The sequence below is a fragment of the Triturus cristatus genome, chromosome 7, assembly GCF_964204655.1.
Source record: "Triturus cristatus chromosome 7, aTriCri1.1, whole genome shotgun sequence".
Classification (NCBI taxonomy): domain Eukaryota; kingdom Metazoa; phylum Chordata; class Amphibia; order Caudata; family Salamandridae; genus Triturus; species Triturus cristatus.
Genome location: NC_140590.1, coordinates 1,769,923,721 through 1,769,940,942, shown reverse-complemented (window position 1 = coordinate 1,769,940,942; position 17,222 = coordinate 1,769,923,721). Strand labels below are relative to the sequence as shown.

The 17,222-nt window shown below is 44.8% G+C and overlaps 1 protein-coding gene across 2 annotated transcripts; it reads right to left on the bottom strand.

The window, feature by feature from the left end:
• Positions 1-668: 668 nt before the first annotated feature.
• Positions 669-12,883, bottom strand: LOC146813035 (uncharacterized). 2 transcript variants are annotated; one of them, XM_085614675.1, is made up of 6 exons: positions 12,695-12,883; positions 11,317-11,634; positions 6,900-7,088; positions 4,570-4,695; positions 2,846-3,255; positions 669-1,113 (listed from the first exon to the last, which is right to left on the bottom strand). In XM_085614675.1, exons 1-5 carry the CDS (start codon positions 12,744-12,746, stop codon positions 2,864-2,866), a joined length of 1,077 nt encoding a protein of 358 aa, XP_085470801.1. In that variant the 5' UTR covers positions 12,747-12,883; the 3' UTR covers positions 669-1,113; positions 2,846-2,863. The 2 variants fall into 2 exon arrangements, with proteins under 2 accessions (XP_085470801.1, XP_085470800.1); XM_085614674.1 differs by having other exon boundaries at positions 669-1,110; positions 12,695-12,875.
• Positions 12,884-17,222: the final 4,339 nt, after the last annotated feature.

Genomic DNA, 17,222 nt, shown 5'->3' with positions numbered 1-17,222 from the left:
TGTGGATGAAAAACTGCGGGTAAAAGCATGCAGGGTAAATGCATGCGGGGTAACATCACATATCCGTATGGGTGGGGCTGTCACACGTGGGACGTTTCTAGTGCAGCGATCAGTCATGGGGCAAAAGATGTGCTTCTACCAAGTCTTCTCAAGGTTGATGCAGCTAAACTGGATTGTCTCACCTAGAAGAATCGAGAGTCTCACAGAGAGCTGTACTATATAGAACATAAGCTGGTCTCAGTCATGTCTCCACATCCGACATGCCAAGTGAATTATAGTATACTTCATAAAAGCGCACTTGTGCTGTATTGCGAATAATTAATTCTCTTGCAAGGGTATTACAATTTACCAAAACAATGTGTTAACTACAATTATTTTTACAAATGTTTCTTGTTTTCATGGAGTGACTTATTTCATGATATTGACTGGTAAACATACAAATCAAATGTGAAGCCATGTGACGTCAGCAACAGTGACCAGAAACACACCAGTAATATTTTTGGGTGAAGCAGGTAGTTGCACTGTTTTTTTTTCAGCCTGAACACCATACACAACACATTGTGGATATGGAGTCACCACTTCTCTGACTTTCATGCATCACAATCTTTCCCAGGAGGAGGCAGAAAGGTCAATATGTACAAATATCACACCAAAATCCAACATTTCTATGCATATATTTTTATTCATTAAACAAAGTAACTACAAATCTACATGGTCAATTAAAAAATCAGGCTTTTCAATTAGAGTGATTTGATATTTTTGGAAACTTTAACCGAAAGCCAAACCTTTTGAGCCAAAGATGCTATTTTTCAGTCAACTGACCGATTTTCCTTGAAACAAAGGTGAGCATATTTGGTAGTGGAAGGTGGGATGTCGATGGAAGATAATGTCTGCACCACCAGCATTTTGCAAGACCAGCTGGGAATATAGGCAACTCGACACTAAGCCAACCCTACACACAGATTTTTTACCAGCTGCCTTATTATCAGGAGGATTTTTTGACATAGCATAAAATACCCAGAAAACAGGATGTCCATCGTCTAAGAAACGTGCTCATCATGGCCACGACAGCATATTAAGCCCCGCAATCTTGACTTTGTTTTCTCTGTTCTGCTGAAAAAGAAGAGGGAATGTTTGGTTACCCTGTTGTCCTCAATAAACATATGTACTCCTGAATACACTAAGAATTTGGCATTTCTTAGTGTATTTGCGCCTGTAGACCAAAGAGTGACATAGTTACATTTTTACTTATATTTGTATATCGTGCATCTAAGTGGAACCCAACCATGGCGCCAGTTTGCCACTATTAAAGTTATTTGCCTGTCACATCAATCACTGTGAAGTCCAGAACCCACCAATCGTATTAGACGTTCTCAAGTGTCCCGCACAGTTGATTGGTTCTGACTGCAAAGGTGGCTTCAAGCATAAGAGGACACTTTCCACTGGAGGCTGCTCTGAGAACTGCCAGGTCATGACATGCAGAGCAGCCAAAACGTCACCAGAGTTTATTTACCTGTAACCTACACTGAGCTGGACCACATTCTAATTGGTGAAGTAAGGTGAAGCTGGTGTGTTGCGTGTTGTTGTGGTTGTGGTGTGGTGGGTGACCTAGAATGCTTTAGTAAAATGTAGGCTTTGATTCTGTGAGGATGGGAACAGACACGTATGGCCAGGGTCGAGGGCTTGCCATTCACCTGTCATTTATGGTGTGTAGTTAGTAATGGGAGTTTCATTATGGGGCCCTTGATGGATGACTAGCTGGGCAGAGCCTGGTAGTTCTGTGTGGACAAATGTATAAATTCTTCTTCTTAGGTTGCCCTGTTAGTCATTCATGTAGGTATGATATTCAATCAATCAATCAATCAAAAACTTTATTTCGGCAATTACTGCCATAAAAGCACAATAAAATAACATTAAAAATACAACATCATAATATAGCTTAAAAATTAAGAGAAAGTAGGGAGTAGAGACAAATGATGGTACTTTTTACATTTTAGACCCAGCTAACAGGAAAATAGCAATAAAAGACGTTCACACTCCCACAGATTATTAAATACAAAAAAGCTTTGAGCATGGAGCGATATGTTAATTGAAGCAATTTTTATCCACGTAAGGGAAAATATCATCCTCAGGCACAAGTATGATATTAATAAATGTGAATAATTTGTCACGTAACGACTGTTTAGCGCCAACATGGATGGGATTTTGATGGACCGTATCACGTTTAAGGATATTTACAGAGCGTGCTTTGTGGTGGGAGTCCTGGAAAAGCTAGGTGATGTTTCTGAGGGCGAGAGAAGGGAGATACGTGGAGTTAAACTTCATGCAAAATAGCGGACATGAGCAATAACAAAAAATGATTTATGTGTTGGTGGGAGGCAGGAGCAATGCTAATGAAGGTCCACCAACGAGGCCAAAGGGCTCTAGGTGGGACAGCCCCAGGGCATCTTGTGAGGGTCTGAATAGGGATGTTAAGTGCATGCTGCAGAGAAGCCAGAGGTTACATACTACTGCAGCTTGTGGGACACTCTCCAATGGATCACATGAGCATGGGTTTGACTAAACTAAATGTTCTTTTGAAAATGGTATGAGAGGGTGGTCTGTTAAGCAAAGGGTCACCTTGAGAGTGCCTCTAACATGAGGTGGAGGTTAAAGGGGGTGAACCTTCCTACCACATTCGGGTAAAATAGCATGTGCTATGTAATGAGGATTACTGAAAAAGAAGGAAACGCCATGATTTCCTGCATATGTCTCTATGACCACGAAGCCTCGCAGTGTCGAGCAGTCATAAACAAAGCATGCCTCTGAACATGAGAGAAGACATCAACACGTAAATTATTCTCACCAGAATTGACGAGATTCTTTAAGGACGGCTGCTCTTTGTGGGTGGCGGTGGCTGGAATGCTTTCACTGCAGTTAAGACAGTGTCAATCTTCTGTGCCATGTCCCATGGCCCTTCCTTCTTGTTTACCGGGCAAGCTTTGCCTGCATTCGTTAGAATTTGGATGATCTTTGGCTTAGGAATTTTGTTGTCCTTGAGGAGCTTGTGGACAGTCTTCAGGGCCTCCAGACCAGCCTCCACCTTCTTCTTGAGGTTATTGAAAGCCTCTCTGACCTTCTCTTGGATCCTATTATTGAGGTTCTCCACTTCCTTACTCTTCTCTGGGACTTGTCTCTTGATCTCTGCTGCTATCCCGGTGATCAGGGCATTAAGCTGAGGGGGGATGTTGTCCATGGATGATGGATGGAAGTCACCTGGAGGAGATAGTGGGTGGGAATCATAAGAGGTAGCAGAGAAAGGAAAGGGAGCAGGGAGAAAGCACAAAGAGATGTTCACATTCATACTACCCACAGCCAGAGAGATCCAGACAGCCAAGAGCTCTGCTATCTAATGGGGATGGACAACGGTGGAGCACAATCGTAAGAAAAATATTTTTGCAATACCACAAAATTTGTTCTCAGTCTTTGCTTTCTTTCTATGTGATAGGTGAACAGCAGCGGTCTGTGGAGGGAGTTCCATGGGGCGGAAAGGCGGGACGAGGGAGGGGAAGGGTGGGGGGTACTAAACACCGGAATATGGATAATTGGAGGTAAGTAAACAATTAAATAAATAAAACGAATTTCGTAGCGCGCGCTGCACCGCATTTTATGATGCAGGGTGCGCTACGAAATTCGTTTTATTTAGTTAATTGTTTACTTACCTCCAATTATCCATGTTCCGGTGTTTAGTACCCCCCACCCTGCCCCTCCCCCGCCCCGCCTTTCCGCCCCACGGAACTCCCTCCACGGACCGCTGCTGTAGGTGAACTTTAGGCATTGCAGCATCCTATGTTTCTTGAACACCCAATAATGAGATCAAAACAAAGTGGCTTCAGAAGCATCGCTTGTGGTCTGTGTGATGAAAGAGGTCTGCCACAAGGACGTGTATCAGTGCTGACCCTATCATTGTCCTTGGCACAAGCAAATTAAATACATTTTGCTCTTTTTAAACAACTAATTTTTTGAGGTTGAATCAGACACATCTAATGAGGTCTGTAGGGTGTGATGGAAGTAAAATAGATGAAGATACAGATTATATGAGAGAGAAATTTAAAAAGAGGTGAAGAAGCGACAGTAAAAAGAGTAGTAGAGAGAGAGTGATCTGATAGCTATAAACCATATAACAGGCACTTGGAGAGCGATAGGAGAAACGTAGGTCTTATAGAGGGAGTGAGGGTGAGAACTCACTGGAGGACATTTGTAGAATGGCGAGAGAGTGGGGAATGTGAGGAGACACTTGGGGACGTAAGAGGAGAGAAGATAGAGAAAATGGAAGAGGGAATTTTATGCAAAGTAGGAGGCCCTTTTCTAGAAGAAAGAACAAAGGAGAATGAGAAGAAGGAATATCCTAGAACGGTAGCACAGAGAAAAATGAGAGAGGTACTTTATAGTCTAGAGAATGGGAAGCTATGGAGAAGTAAAAGAAAAATGTTGGGAGAGACAAAAGTGCAAAGAGTGGGAGCGAGTGCTAATAAAACTAAAAAAAAAAAAAAAAAATCAGGGACTGACTTCTCCATCAGGTGCTCTTACCAAAGAGGGGAGGGTAGTCTCCTGGCCCCGGCATCATCGGGCTTCCAGACTGGTTGTTAGGAGTAAACAGCTTTAAAAAGAAGTCCATTGGGCACATGTTCACCAAGCCTTCTGTAGAGGAATTATCTGCATATAAGGAAAAAACACGTACATTCTCCATTAGTACAGAACTTTGCTGCACTCAGGAAGAATATGTGAAGCATAATTGAGTACAACTTTTAGTAGATGATGGGCCGAGTGCTCGTGGTGGCGAGCTCTGCATCCACACTGGGAGCCTTCCACCCCTGAATGTTCTGATGGAGTCCTACTGGTTGGCGTTGGTGATCAGACCCATTGATTCACAGATGCCATCAGTCAATAAATCGCCTCTAAGGATCTCTCATTCTGTTCAACACTAGCCTTGACCTCTACAAGGGATCTTTTGATAGAGCGGGGCTGTTTCCAATCATTAATCTGCTGCATCTGGGTTCATCACATGCTGTGTAGAGTTGGTAGGTTATTAAAATCGAAATTCTGAAAACGTAGGAGTGTATTTATTGTACTTTCACGAAGCACAAAACAGCAAACCACCTTGCTGCGCTGTGTGAAGACGCAGGAATTTGCCATATTTAATAACATACGGTGCATTCCTGCCCTTTCCTTGTCATTGTGCACTTTTGACTGCCTAGCACCAATAGAGGCACCCTTGCACTATGGTGCAAGGCACAAGGGTGCCTGCATTGTAAGCAGGATTGTGTTTGTGCAGGAATGCACACCTTCCTGCAAAAAAACAATCATGAGAGGCATTTCCCTCTTTCTATGAGTGTTGCAGAATGTAGCACATATAGAAAGAGGAGAAATTGAGGCAAAATATATTTCTCCTCATTACTTCTCCCTGAGGAGGCATAGCATTTTGAATAAATTACATGGTCTGTCACTAATGGTAAATCTGGGAATATTGCATAATCCATGGGTGGATTGTGTGAACACCGATGGAGCCCCACCCTGCCGCAGAGTAACGCAATGCTGAGTTTTGCGCTGACTTGCATTACTCCAGATTTATCAAGACATGCAGGGCTGTGCAAGGTGGCCTTGCGTGGATTGATAAATCTGAATTTAGTGTTGCGTCGCCCTCGTGACACCTTGCGCGACACAACGCTAGGATAAATATGGGACGCGTCTGCTAAAATAAATGCTGTGAAAAGTTGACCGTACAAATCACCATCCAAAAGGAGAGAGAGAGGGAGGAAGAGAGAGGAGAGGGAGAAGAGAGAGAGAGAGAGAGAGAGAGGGAGAGAGAGAGACAGAAAGAAGGGGAGTCAGAGGAAGAGTAAGACAGAGAAAGAGAGGGACACAGGGAGAGAGTGAGACAGAGAGAGACAAAGAGAGAAAAGAGAGAGACACTGAGAGACGGATACACAGAGAGAGAGAGAGAGACAGACAGAGCGAGACAGAGAAAAAGAGAGGGACATAGAGGGGAGAGAACAAGAGAGAGACAGACAGACAGAGACAGACAGAGATGTAGAGCTACCGAGAGACAGAGAGAGAGAGGAGACAGAGGGAGAAAGGATGAGAGTGAAGGAGACAGGGAGAAAGAGACAGACACAGAGAGGCAGAGGAAGGGAGGGATAGAAAGTTGGAAAGTGTTAGAGCAAACCCTTGCCAACTAGAGACACCCATTTCTAACAGAGAGAGAGAGAGAGAGACTGAGAGAGACGTAAAAAGATAGAGAGGGACTGAGAGAGACAGATAAAGAGAGAGGCAGACCAAGAGAGAGATAGAGAGACTGACAAAGAGTGTGACGGACCAAGAGAGATAGAGAGAGTGCCAGGAAGAAAAAGACAGAAACAAGGAGAAAGACAGAGGGGTAGCGAGAGGGAAAGTGAAAGAGTGTGAGAGAGAGAGAGAGAGAGAGAGAGGGGGAGGAGAGAGCAAGGGGGAGAGAGAGGGAGAGAGAGAGAGACGTTAATAGATGATAGAGAGAGAGAGAGAGAGCGAGAGAGAGAGATTTGTAAGACATGAGTGTGCACTCACAGAAGATGGCTGCTTACTCTCGGGAGACCCGCATTGTGAGGACTCACAGTAGATGTGCCTCTACTCACTGCAGATCAGAGTGTACTTACAGGAAGTAATGTGCATTCGGGTGGGTCAGTGTGTACTCACAGGAGGCAGGTATGTAAGAACAAGAGAGGTGTGGCCTCAGAGGTGATGGGTGTCTTCTCACAGGAGACCGAGGGGTGAGGACTCACAGTAATGTGCCTCTCCTCACTGCTGATCGGTGTGTACTTACAGGATGTAATGTGCACTCAGAGGGGAGATGTCTTACTCTATGGAGAGAAGTGTGTACTCACAGGAGATGGTTGGCATGCACTTCCCTCCATAGGGGGTCAGGCAGCACTTCATGTTCATGGTACACTCTGTTGACTGAGAACAGTTCTTCATGGTGCTGGGGTCAGGAAATCCAGAAGGTGGGACCGAAATATTCAGTTTCCTCAGGATGTCTTCTGGGCAAACCTTGGGCCCCTGCGGCTGAGTCACATCTTTAGGGGGAGAAGAGAAGTGGATAATAGCATAGAAATGAGGTCACCAGATGACTCCACACCATCAGAAGAACACTTTACAGTCTTATTTCTATCTTTAGCAACCTATTGCATTCTGGGAACGTTATTCCTTCTTCATGGCTTTCATTCAGTGGGTACCCCTGGCATCCTGGTGCCCTTTGGCCCCTCCAGTCAGCATCACTGATTTTTACTTCATCCTATGGTGACCCATGGCATCCTTGTGCCCTTTGGTCTCACGTGTCTCTTTCTATATCATCCTTTGACACCACTGTGACATTTAAATCCATCAGTCTCTATCACTGACTTACATTTTATCTTGGTGTTGTTTGAACTTACCATTCTCTGTTAGCTCTATGGGTGATTTTTGTTTCTCATAATATAGTGACCTGTAACATTCTGGTGCTTTTTGAACTTACCATTATCTCTGGGTCATTATTTTCGGATACTGTCCCATAGGGTTTGCTACTGAACATCCTAAGAATATCAAGATACAAGTATGTCATGTACAGAGTATCAAGGGACAGAGTACTGAAAGGTAAGTGTATATAGAGGAAGAGTAAACGTACTATTCCTAACTTCTACATGCCTTGATAATATATATATTTTCAAGGTACGTATCTGTGGAGTAATGTATAGAAAATCAATGCTAACCTTTCATTATTTTGTACTTTAAATTTTGTCCTTGACATTTGTATGCTTTGATATTCTGGCGCTAATATTTAGGGGGCACACTATCCCATAGCATCCTGGTGCCCTTTGGACTCACCATTCTCTAATGCTGATTCCCGCTCTCATTGCATGGTCACATATGAAACCGTGGAAGCTTTCGGCATCATTACTCTCTGTGGCTATTTTTTATCTCATTTTCTGGCGACCAAGACATCATGGTGCCTTTTGGACTCACCATCTCTATTGTTCTCTTCTCTTAAATTCTGGTGGGACCGCCGGCATCCAGGTGGCCTTTGATAAACACTATTATCTATGGATGATTTTCCCTTCATTCTACTGTGACCCCTGGCATTCTCATACCCTCTGTGTCACCAATACCTATATCTGATTGTATTATGCTACATCGTGACTGTTGGAAAATGGCCCTCCCTGAAGGGTCAGCTGAAACGTTTTGCCTTCCTCCTCCTTTTTTCTGACATCGTTTTTGTTGGCCTTAGGACTATGAACATTTTATCACTGCCAATCAGTGCTAAAGTGCATGCGCATCGCCCTGTAAATTAAATGTTAGTGGGGGGACTGCACCAATGCCTATGCCATCTACTCACACAGCCTTCAAATATGTCTCAGGTCTGTTGCTGCACAGGCTGTGTGTGCAGTTTACACTGCCATGCCAACTGGGCATTTAATACCCCTTGCCAAACCTTAAATTCTCTTTTTATTACATATAAGTCACCCCTAAGGTAGTCCCTAGGTGGTCCATAGGACAGGGTGATATGTAACAAAAAAGAAGGACATGTATTTTAAAGTTTTACATATCCTGGTAGTAAAAAAACTCGTAAATTCCTTATTACAATTTAATAAGCTGTCATTCCTAATTAGGAGAAGGTGGCGTTGTCATATATAGTACCACTAGAATGATAATGACACATCCTCTTTAGTGGTAACATTGGATTTCTAGTTACTATTCTGAAAATTTCACTTTTAGAAAGTTGGACATTTCCCTGCTCTTAGCCATTTGGTGTCTGTTGCCTGTCTCTGATCACTGGCTGGGGTGAGTATCACCTCACTTTGTGTATTCCCTCTAGACAGCCACATACAATGGCAGGCTGGGTGTGACTTCATTCTTCCTCCTGGGAGGGAAGGGAGGGAGAAGCTGGGCACAGCCTCACACTTACACCTGAATTGGCTGTGTTACGTCCACACACAAAGGGCTGCATACTCCCCCTGTAGTGAGTCTAGAGCCAGAGCAGGAAGAAAGGACCTGTGTGCACTTCAAAGACCCATCTTTTAAGTCACCCCCACTCTGAAGCATGACTGGTATAGATACTGGACCTCTGACCCCACCAACTCGGCGCACTTCTAGACCTGAACACAACTTGCCAAGAAAAAGAACTGCTCTGCTAAGGACTGCCACACTGCTGGGCTGCTGCTCTCGAAGACTGCTGCCTTGCTATGCACTCTGCTGCCTGCTGCTCTTTCTGACTGGACCTTCATCACTTGACCCAGAGTGACTTCAAGGGCTAGCTGACTAACCTTATTTTTTTCAAAGACTCAGGGACATCAAAGTCTTTAACCCAACTCCATTGTTTGGTTCATTGGAAGTGAATCCAGGTACTTGCCTCAGCTGACTGACGCATCTTCTGCTGCAAGAGCAGAATCAACGCATCACCGCTGTTGCTGGAACAGAACTGTTGCATTGCACTTGAAACTGCCACATCACCATCGGAACCGCCACATGGTTGCAACAACAGTGAGCGATGATTTATGCATCCCCTCAACTGCGTGGAGAAACCTGGTGCATTGGCTTCAGAACCAACACATCCTGGAACCAATGCTTTGCTTTCAGGTACAGCACATCGCCATTGTTACGTGAAAAAAACTAACGCATGTCCTTGACTGCGAGATCGACTCTGACCCATCGATTGGCTGCACCCCATATCTCGTTTGCAGCGAGGATTAGGGTACTTTTGCTCACCGGGCCCTGCGTGGGTCCTATATCCGGCCTACGTACCATCATGGTCCACCTGAACTCGTCTCCTTGTTCCTGTCCAGTGCAACCTATTAACTCTAACAGCGCTTACTGCTTGTAAGTGCTATTTTTGCATTTAATCTTTAAAAATTCATGTCTCGACTTCTACTTATTGAATTTTTGTCATTTTGGTCTTAGCATATTTATAAAATCATAGTTTATTTTTCAAAACTGGTGTGGAGTCTTTTTGTGGTGTTTTCACTGGTTTACTGTTTGAAGTGTTGCCCAAATACTTTACACATTGTCTCTTAAGTTAAGCCTGACTTGTTAGGGCTGACTTCTATGTGCCAAGCTACCAAGGGGTACTCACAGGTTAATGTATGGTATGTATCTAACGTACCCTACAAGGATTGTGGTTCCTGATTGGATACCTCGGCCAACCAGAAGCCCAATTTCTAACAATGACCAATGGCATCCAGGTGGATTGCAGTGCCACCATTGTCAAGGACTCTCACTGTACTATGACTCCCTGGCACACCCTTCGATCCACTGTTACCTGTTAACTGTAGTGCTTACACCCTAAAAAAGAGACTGCAATATCTCTAGATTGCTATTGATCCCACCACACTCACCAATTGCTGCTCGCATCTCATATGTGAATTTCACTCAATGGTTCCTCTCTGGTAAGTCTGGGTGACATGGAGAGTTTGAAGGCCATACCTAGAGCGAAATGGGACACTCAAGGCAAAAGAAGGGCCATTCAGGGAAACTCACAGCAGAGTCACAAAGTCCCCTCAACAATGTCTTTTTATAGCGGTGCCCCTGGTGTTGCTGCTTCACCGGAAAAGACATTGTCATGGCGTGGGTAGCATTACCCTAAACTGGACCTCCACTGACTTCATATAGAAGTACATTCCCTGCAACGGCCTACAGGTGGGGGGGTGAGCAAGCACCTGCAGACTGCTGTCCATATATTCTGCTGTAGCCAGGGAGCCCATGGCAGGCTCAGCATCACTGTCTGGAACAGGAGGTCAGTCTTCCACAGGCTGCAGTGGCTTCAGTCTACAGTGCCTACCTCAGTCTGCACTGCTTTCTTCCAGTGGAAGGATGACTCACTCTTTAGAATGTCTCTCTTGGTGGGACGGCCTTTCCTTCTTCAGGTAGCCCAGTGCACTGACACCACATGACTCCCTCTCCTGAGGGATCACCCAGCTCCTAAACCTGAAGTTTCTGTTCTGTGCCTGAGTGATAGTAGTCCTTGTACTTTTCAATCACCATAATGCCCACTCTCTGAAGCCCCTTCTTCAGGCGAGGCTCCTAACTATACAAGAGCCTGTGCATATAATTTACTAGTGTCTCTTTGCTACACACGTCTGCTCCTTCCTGGGTGTCTTTCAATTCACATTCGCTAGAAATAAAAGGGAAACAACGAAACCCCTCTCAGTGCCCTCGGATACAATATAGCAGGTCGGAGGGTAGGCACCCCCCCCTACTTGCAGCCCTTCAGTACGGTGTCTGCTTCCCCTGTACGTCTGACCTCTGATGGGAGAGGCTCTAGGCAGTACTCACCTGGGACAAGCGGGATGCACTTCCGCCCACAGGGTAGCGAGCAGCATTTCAGCTCCCCCGAGCAGTCTGTATTCTGGGTGCAGTTACTGGCCAATGCGAGATTTGGGAAGCCGGGAGGCATAGGAAATGGTGAGCTTGCAAGTGGTAGCATGAAAGGTGGCATTCCAGGCATTGGCATGAATGGTGGCATCCCAGGAGGTGGTGCCATTGGTGCACTTCCAGGGAGTGGCATCAACAGTGCACCTCCAGAATGTGGCACAGATGGCTGTCCCCCAGCAGGTGGCGGGGATGGTGTGCTTGCAGGTGGGAGAAAGGGTCCTGGAAATAAAACATAGAGATAGGTGAGAAGACCACATTGGTAACACCTCCTCCTCACTTCCTGAATCCTGCCTAGTACTACACTCTTCTGTCACCTAATCCTTGACATGCAGCTCTTTATTTCCTACAAATTACTTATTTTTCTATACACTTCCAACATATCTCTCCATCTCCCTTTTTATTTCGTCTCTTCTGTCTTCACTCCTCCAGTCTCCTAATTATTTTACACTTTTTCATTTCTCTCCTGAATCTATCGCCATTCCTTCCTCCTTGACCCATGTGTATCATGCCTCTTCATTTCCTTTCCATTTATGTCAATGTAATCTTCCCTGATTTCTTCTCATTCCCTGTTCTCAATTCCCCATCTCCTCTTTTCAACACTTTTCCTCTATACTCTAGTTTTCCTTCTTTCTATTTTACCTGCTCATCCATTCACCCTCTATAACTAGCGATGTCTGTCTCCTTTCACTTTCTCCTAAATGAGCGATTTCTTATTTGCATCACCCAGCTCACTCAACACCTTTCTGTCTCCAGTATCCCACATCTTCTTCTTCACCTCTCAATCTTTCATCACTTCTTCTGCTGTCCTTAATCTCTGCCTCAAGCTTACCTCACTCTTCTTTGCTAGCGCTCCTCCTTAACTTTCTCTTTCCACCATTCCCCGTATTCTTCTGTCCTCTCAGAGTTTAACAACCTTTGTCCCCTACCTTCTTCTCCACCTTTACCACTTTCTTTACCCACTGTTTCCAGTTCTTCTGACCTTTCAACCTTTAACAAATTATATATATTGTTTCTCTGCAATGTCCTCTATCTGCCATTCCCTCAACATCACCTTGTAACCTTCTGCAACCTTCCTCTTTTGCCTCTGCAGTCTCCCCTCTCTCCCATTTCCACAGCCTTCTCCCAGCTGTCCCTTGAAGCCTTCGGATGCCCTTCTCTTGTATGCTTTATACCACCCACTGTGGACTACACTGACGTCAGCCCTCTTCTCTCCTAGCACCCCACTCTTGCCTCCTACGTGACCTCTCCCTCCTTGTGTCTGTATCCGGTTCAGACTCACCAGCAGCGGCCAGGTCAGTGGCCACCATCAAAGCCAAGACGAGGATCTTCATTGTGGCGAATCTGTCCGAGGTCACAGCAGAGGTCAGAGTGCGGCCTCGAGAGGATGCGAAGTCCGAAACTGCACTTTCCTTCTGAAGACTCAAAGGTTTTCGTCCTTGTATTTATCTTCAGACGACTGTATTGTGGGCTGAGCCGGACACTGAAACCAATAATTATCAGATCGCGCCATGCATAGAACCTGAATAGCTCTCCCCACCCGCCTGCACTGCCATACAAAGGTTGTGGCCCGTCATCGGGCTGACCATGCATGGGAGCGGGCGGGGCTGCCTGGGAGAAGTGCTGCATTCCTACTCCAGACTGAAAACGAGCTGTGTGTGAGATTTTTCGTCTGCATGACGCAGCATCTAAGACAGGACGGGATGTCCCAGGCTTGCCAGGGGCTCTGGTCACCTCTTTGTCACCGCGCTGGTGCAGTAATTCCCTCTTTTGAGAATATTTCCAGGAACCGCCCCCTTTCCATAGTATGAACGTTGCTTTCTGTGCGTGACACCCGAGCTGTGGTTATTTATAGGTCGCATTAGAAGAGGTTCTTTGTAGTTTCCGATAATCCCAGAGAGGCAGCTTCAGCATGACAAATACAGCCCTTTTAGCTCCCATGAGACTGGGTGTTTTGGTCTCAAGGCCCACAACACTCGCTGCAGATAAAGGCAATTCCCACCTAGGTAGTGTTCCTAATTCTGGCTTTGTCCAGCAGGCCCCTCCATCTGCGTGTCCACTGGCCCCTGTATCAAGAGCACTGGAATGGCTCTTTACCCTATGGTGGCGTCCCATGGTCCTAAAAGAGCTGTCAGTGGACTGGCCTGCTGGGAGATGTTCCCCTGTCCGTCGACTTGCTGGCCCTATTGTGGTCCAAGTCGGTTGAGATGGAACCCCTTGAGGACATGTAGCAAGAACCCAGCCTGTCGCTGATGCAACCTGTGCCACTTGGTACTTGTCTGTTAAGAGTGCCCAGGACAGAGGGAACTGAGTCTTAGATCTGGTGCCACCAGCCTCCAGGGTGCACAACTATCCTTGCCTCTATCCTTTATCACAGCGTCAAGAGCAGGCAGTGCAGTGCACAGCGATGCAGGAATCTATGTGGGGAAGGTGCAGCTTGTAAGTCAGGGACGGCCACAGTCTGTTGATGCAAGTTATGTATGTATGGGTGTATAGGTGAGCCTAGCTAGAGAGCACCCGAGAGCTGGCCATGCGTGGGCACCAAGGTGTGTGACTCAAGGTAAGTAACAGCGAGGCACAGGGGAGACATTCCCCACTGAGGAGAGATGCAGGGTGCCCTGAAGAGGTGAATCTGCAGCTCCCTTCTGAGTTGGGGGTGGGCTGAGGCAGTTTTGATGTTAGCTGGCATGTTGTTCTAAATGCTTGGAACATATATGGAGAGGGCCTGTCTTCTTGTAATCTCCTCTTTTGCAGTTTTTATTTCCAGCATAGGGATGTTGCAGTTTCTAGTGTGATGCTGCCTGTCTGAGGTTGTTCATTTCTTGCTCAAGTATGCGGGGTGCTTCTTCTGGTGGCCTTGTATGTGATGTAGCTGCTCTTGAAGATGGTGGGGCTTGCACGGGAAGCCAGTGTAGTTCTTTCAGTCTATGAATGAAATGGTTGTTCTTCTGCAGGCCTTCGGTTATTATAGCTGCAGCATGTAAGATGCTTCTCAGTGGAGTAAAATTGGTGCCCTGGAGACCACGGAGCACGCCTTTGCTTCCATCCAGATGCAAGAGGACGAAGACTTGGATGGTTGTTCTGAAGCCAGTTTCAGGGTGGAAATAGTTCAATTTCTTCAGAAGGGCTGAACATTATCCTATAGAGCAAAACACACAAGATGATGGACGGAATGTTACACATTGGCAAAACATTCACCCCCAGTCCCAGATCTGGGTTTAATCCATCGTTATTTTGCTCACCACGCCACCCCAGTTCAGACTTGGCCATATGCAAATCAGTCTTGACCCTGTGCCTCATGGGAACAGTCCAGCCCGAACTGCCAAGCCATGTCTTCCCTGGACCGGAATCAAGCATCCTAGGACCGGTTTCGGGGTTTCACCCCTCTTCAGCCAGGATAGCTTCACTCCAGTGGCGTAGTGAGCACGCGACCCACGTCTGGGCATACCTTTCCCACATAGGGTGAACAGCAAAACACACAAGATGATGGACGGAATGTTACTCATTGGCAAAACATTCACCCCCAGTCACAGATCTGGGTTTAATCCATCGTTACTTTGCTCACCACGCCACCCCAGTTCAGACATGGCCATATGCAAATCAGTCTTGACCCTGTGCCTCAAGGGAACAGTCCAGCCTGAACTGCCAAGCCATGTCTTCCCTGGACCAGAATCAAGCATCCTAGGACCGGTTTCGGGGTTTTCACCCCTCTTCAGCCAGGATAGCTTGACTCCAGTTATCCTATAGAGACACCTAATGGAGTGGCACACAGACCTATAGCCTCTGTAGGGTCCACAGCAGCACAACTTCAACACAGGCATTGAAAGTTAGTGAAAGTCAAGACTGACAAGGGTAAAATTTGCCCTTCCACCCATAAATGAACACCTTTTACACACCTTGAACACTGGATGATGCTAAACAAGGCACAGCAAGTTTCAGCTGGATGGTGTTTTCTTCTCCAGAGTGTCAGATAAGAAGTGAAGGTCGGTGGTACTTTGTGGAACAGAAAGTAGGACCAAATGAACGTAAAAACCCCACTCTTCAGTGCACCCTTTCCATCCATACAAGAGATGCCCCTAAAACATAATGGATTAACAACACTTTTACTGCTGCCAGCAGGGCTCAGCGGGGATATTTTTGAATGCATGAAGTAGCGGACACCCCATTAGTACAGAAACATTACATATGTCCCTTAATATGGCTGTATCTGTCAAATGAAAACAGCCAGGAAGCGACATTATACACCTTTTAACATTAGTGACATCACAGACAGTGACATCACTCAACTTTTGTCTCCGTAGACATCAGAGGGCATTATTGACAATAAACTACACTAATTGCAAAATCATTTAAAAACCCTAAATATCATTAAAGACAAGACATGTATAGGTTTATTGTGAACAATGATATGCTACATAGAGAAGTAACATTTCCAAACAGTGAACATATGTCCAAGTAGATTATTAATAATGCAATTAAAATATGGCATCGCTAAACACAGTCCTAAGCATCTAGGCACAAGCATGATATGTTCTGTTATGAACACAGATGTGCAAACACAGCTGCAAATGTCCAATTAGCCAAATGCCAGGCAAAAACCACAAACACCTAGATATGGCTTTAATGCACATGCTTAAGCAACATATGCTGCGTTGGATCAGAGACACTACGTCAATCCAACAAATATCGAGAAACCCAAATATCGGAATTTTAATATTGAGAAAAAAATATTGACTCTATATACATAGCTATTACAATCACTAATATCGAGTACATAAATATCATTAACACAAATATTGTTTTTAAATACATCAATAAAAATATTGGAATCAAAAATATAATTATCTGTAAATAAACATATAGCATGTCAAAAATATTGATTACCACAATATCATCTTAAAAATTATTGTCAACATAACTAATAAATTACATTGAAAAATGCCAAAATAGCCACTGTTCACATAAACCTATCACTTTAAATAAACCCAAAACTTAGAATGAGCATATATAGATGATTTAAAATATGTTTCATTACCCAAAAATTAAACATTCACCCCATAAAAATAGTACACCTATACAATAAATGCATCTAAAATATTATTATTTACTATAAACATTTAAATAGAAATAGCAATATAAAATATTATATCAAAACAAATAAATGCATACTTAAATTAATTCAATTATATATAATATCTCAAAAAACGCTCCCCCTGGTTCACCCCAGACCCAAAAATTCACAAACTTTCTGTTAGAAAGGCAGAACGTAAATGGAGGCATACAAAAAATGCAACAGACAGACAGCACTACAAAACAACACACCTGCACTACATGGATCATATAGCCACAGCCAAAAAAGTTTACTTAGGCAACAGAATAAGTTAGGCATCAAATTCTCACAAAGAGCTGTTCAAGATTGTGAAGAAATTCACCAACCTCCCCTCCTGCCAACCAACGCATAACACTTCACAGGAGTGGGTCGACTCCCTCTCATCCTTTTTTGTGAATAAAATAAATCATATTCACAAACTCTTTCCCCAACCGACCGTCATGCCACCAAGAGAGAGACACACCAAGTACCTCCTCTCGCACACAAACTCTCTCAGAAAATTTCACACAGTTACTCAGAAAGAAGTCTCTTCCACCCTATTTAGGGTTAAATCCAGCTCACCGACTGACCCTGCCTCCTTCCAGATTCTATCCAAAATTGGACCTGCCCTTCGCCCCATCTGACCAAAATCTTCAATCATTCGTTATCTCAATCAACCGTACTCTCGCTCTGGAAAGAGGCCATAGTCAGACACATTCCA

Excerpts from the sequence above, each read along its gene's own strand:
- LOC146813035 (XM_085614675.1), bottom strand. The coding sequence starts at position 12,746 with ATGAAGATCCTCGTCTTGGCTTTGATGGTGGCCACTGACCTGGCCGCT. Across the intron at positions 4,696-6,899 it reads GTGCATGCCAACCATCTCCT|ATAATTCCTCTACAGAAGGC; the intron begins GTGAGTACACAC and ends CCTTATATGCAG. Across the intron at positions 3,256-4,569 it reads AGACTACCCTCCCCTCTTTG|GTGACTTCCATCCATCATCC; the intron begins GTAAGAGCACCT and ends TATCTCCTCCAG.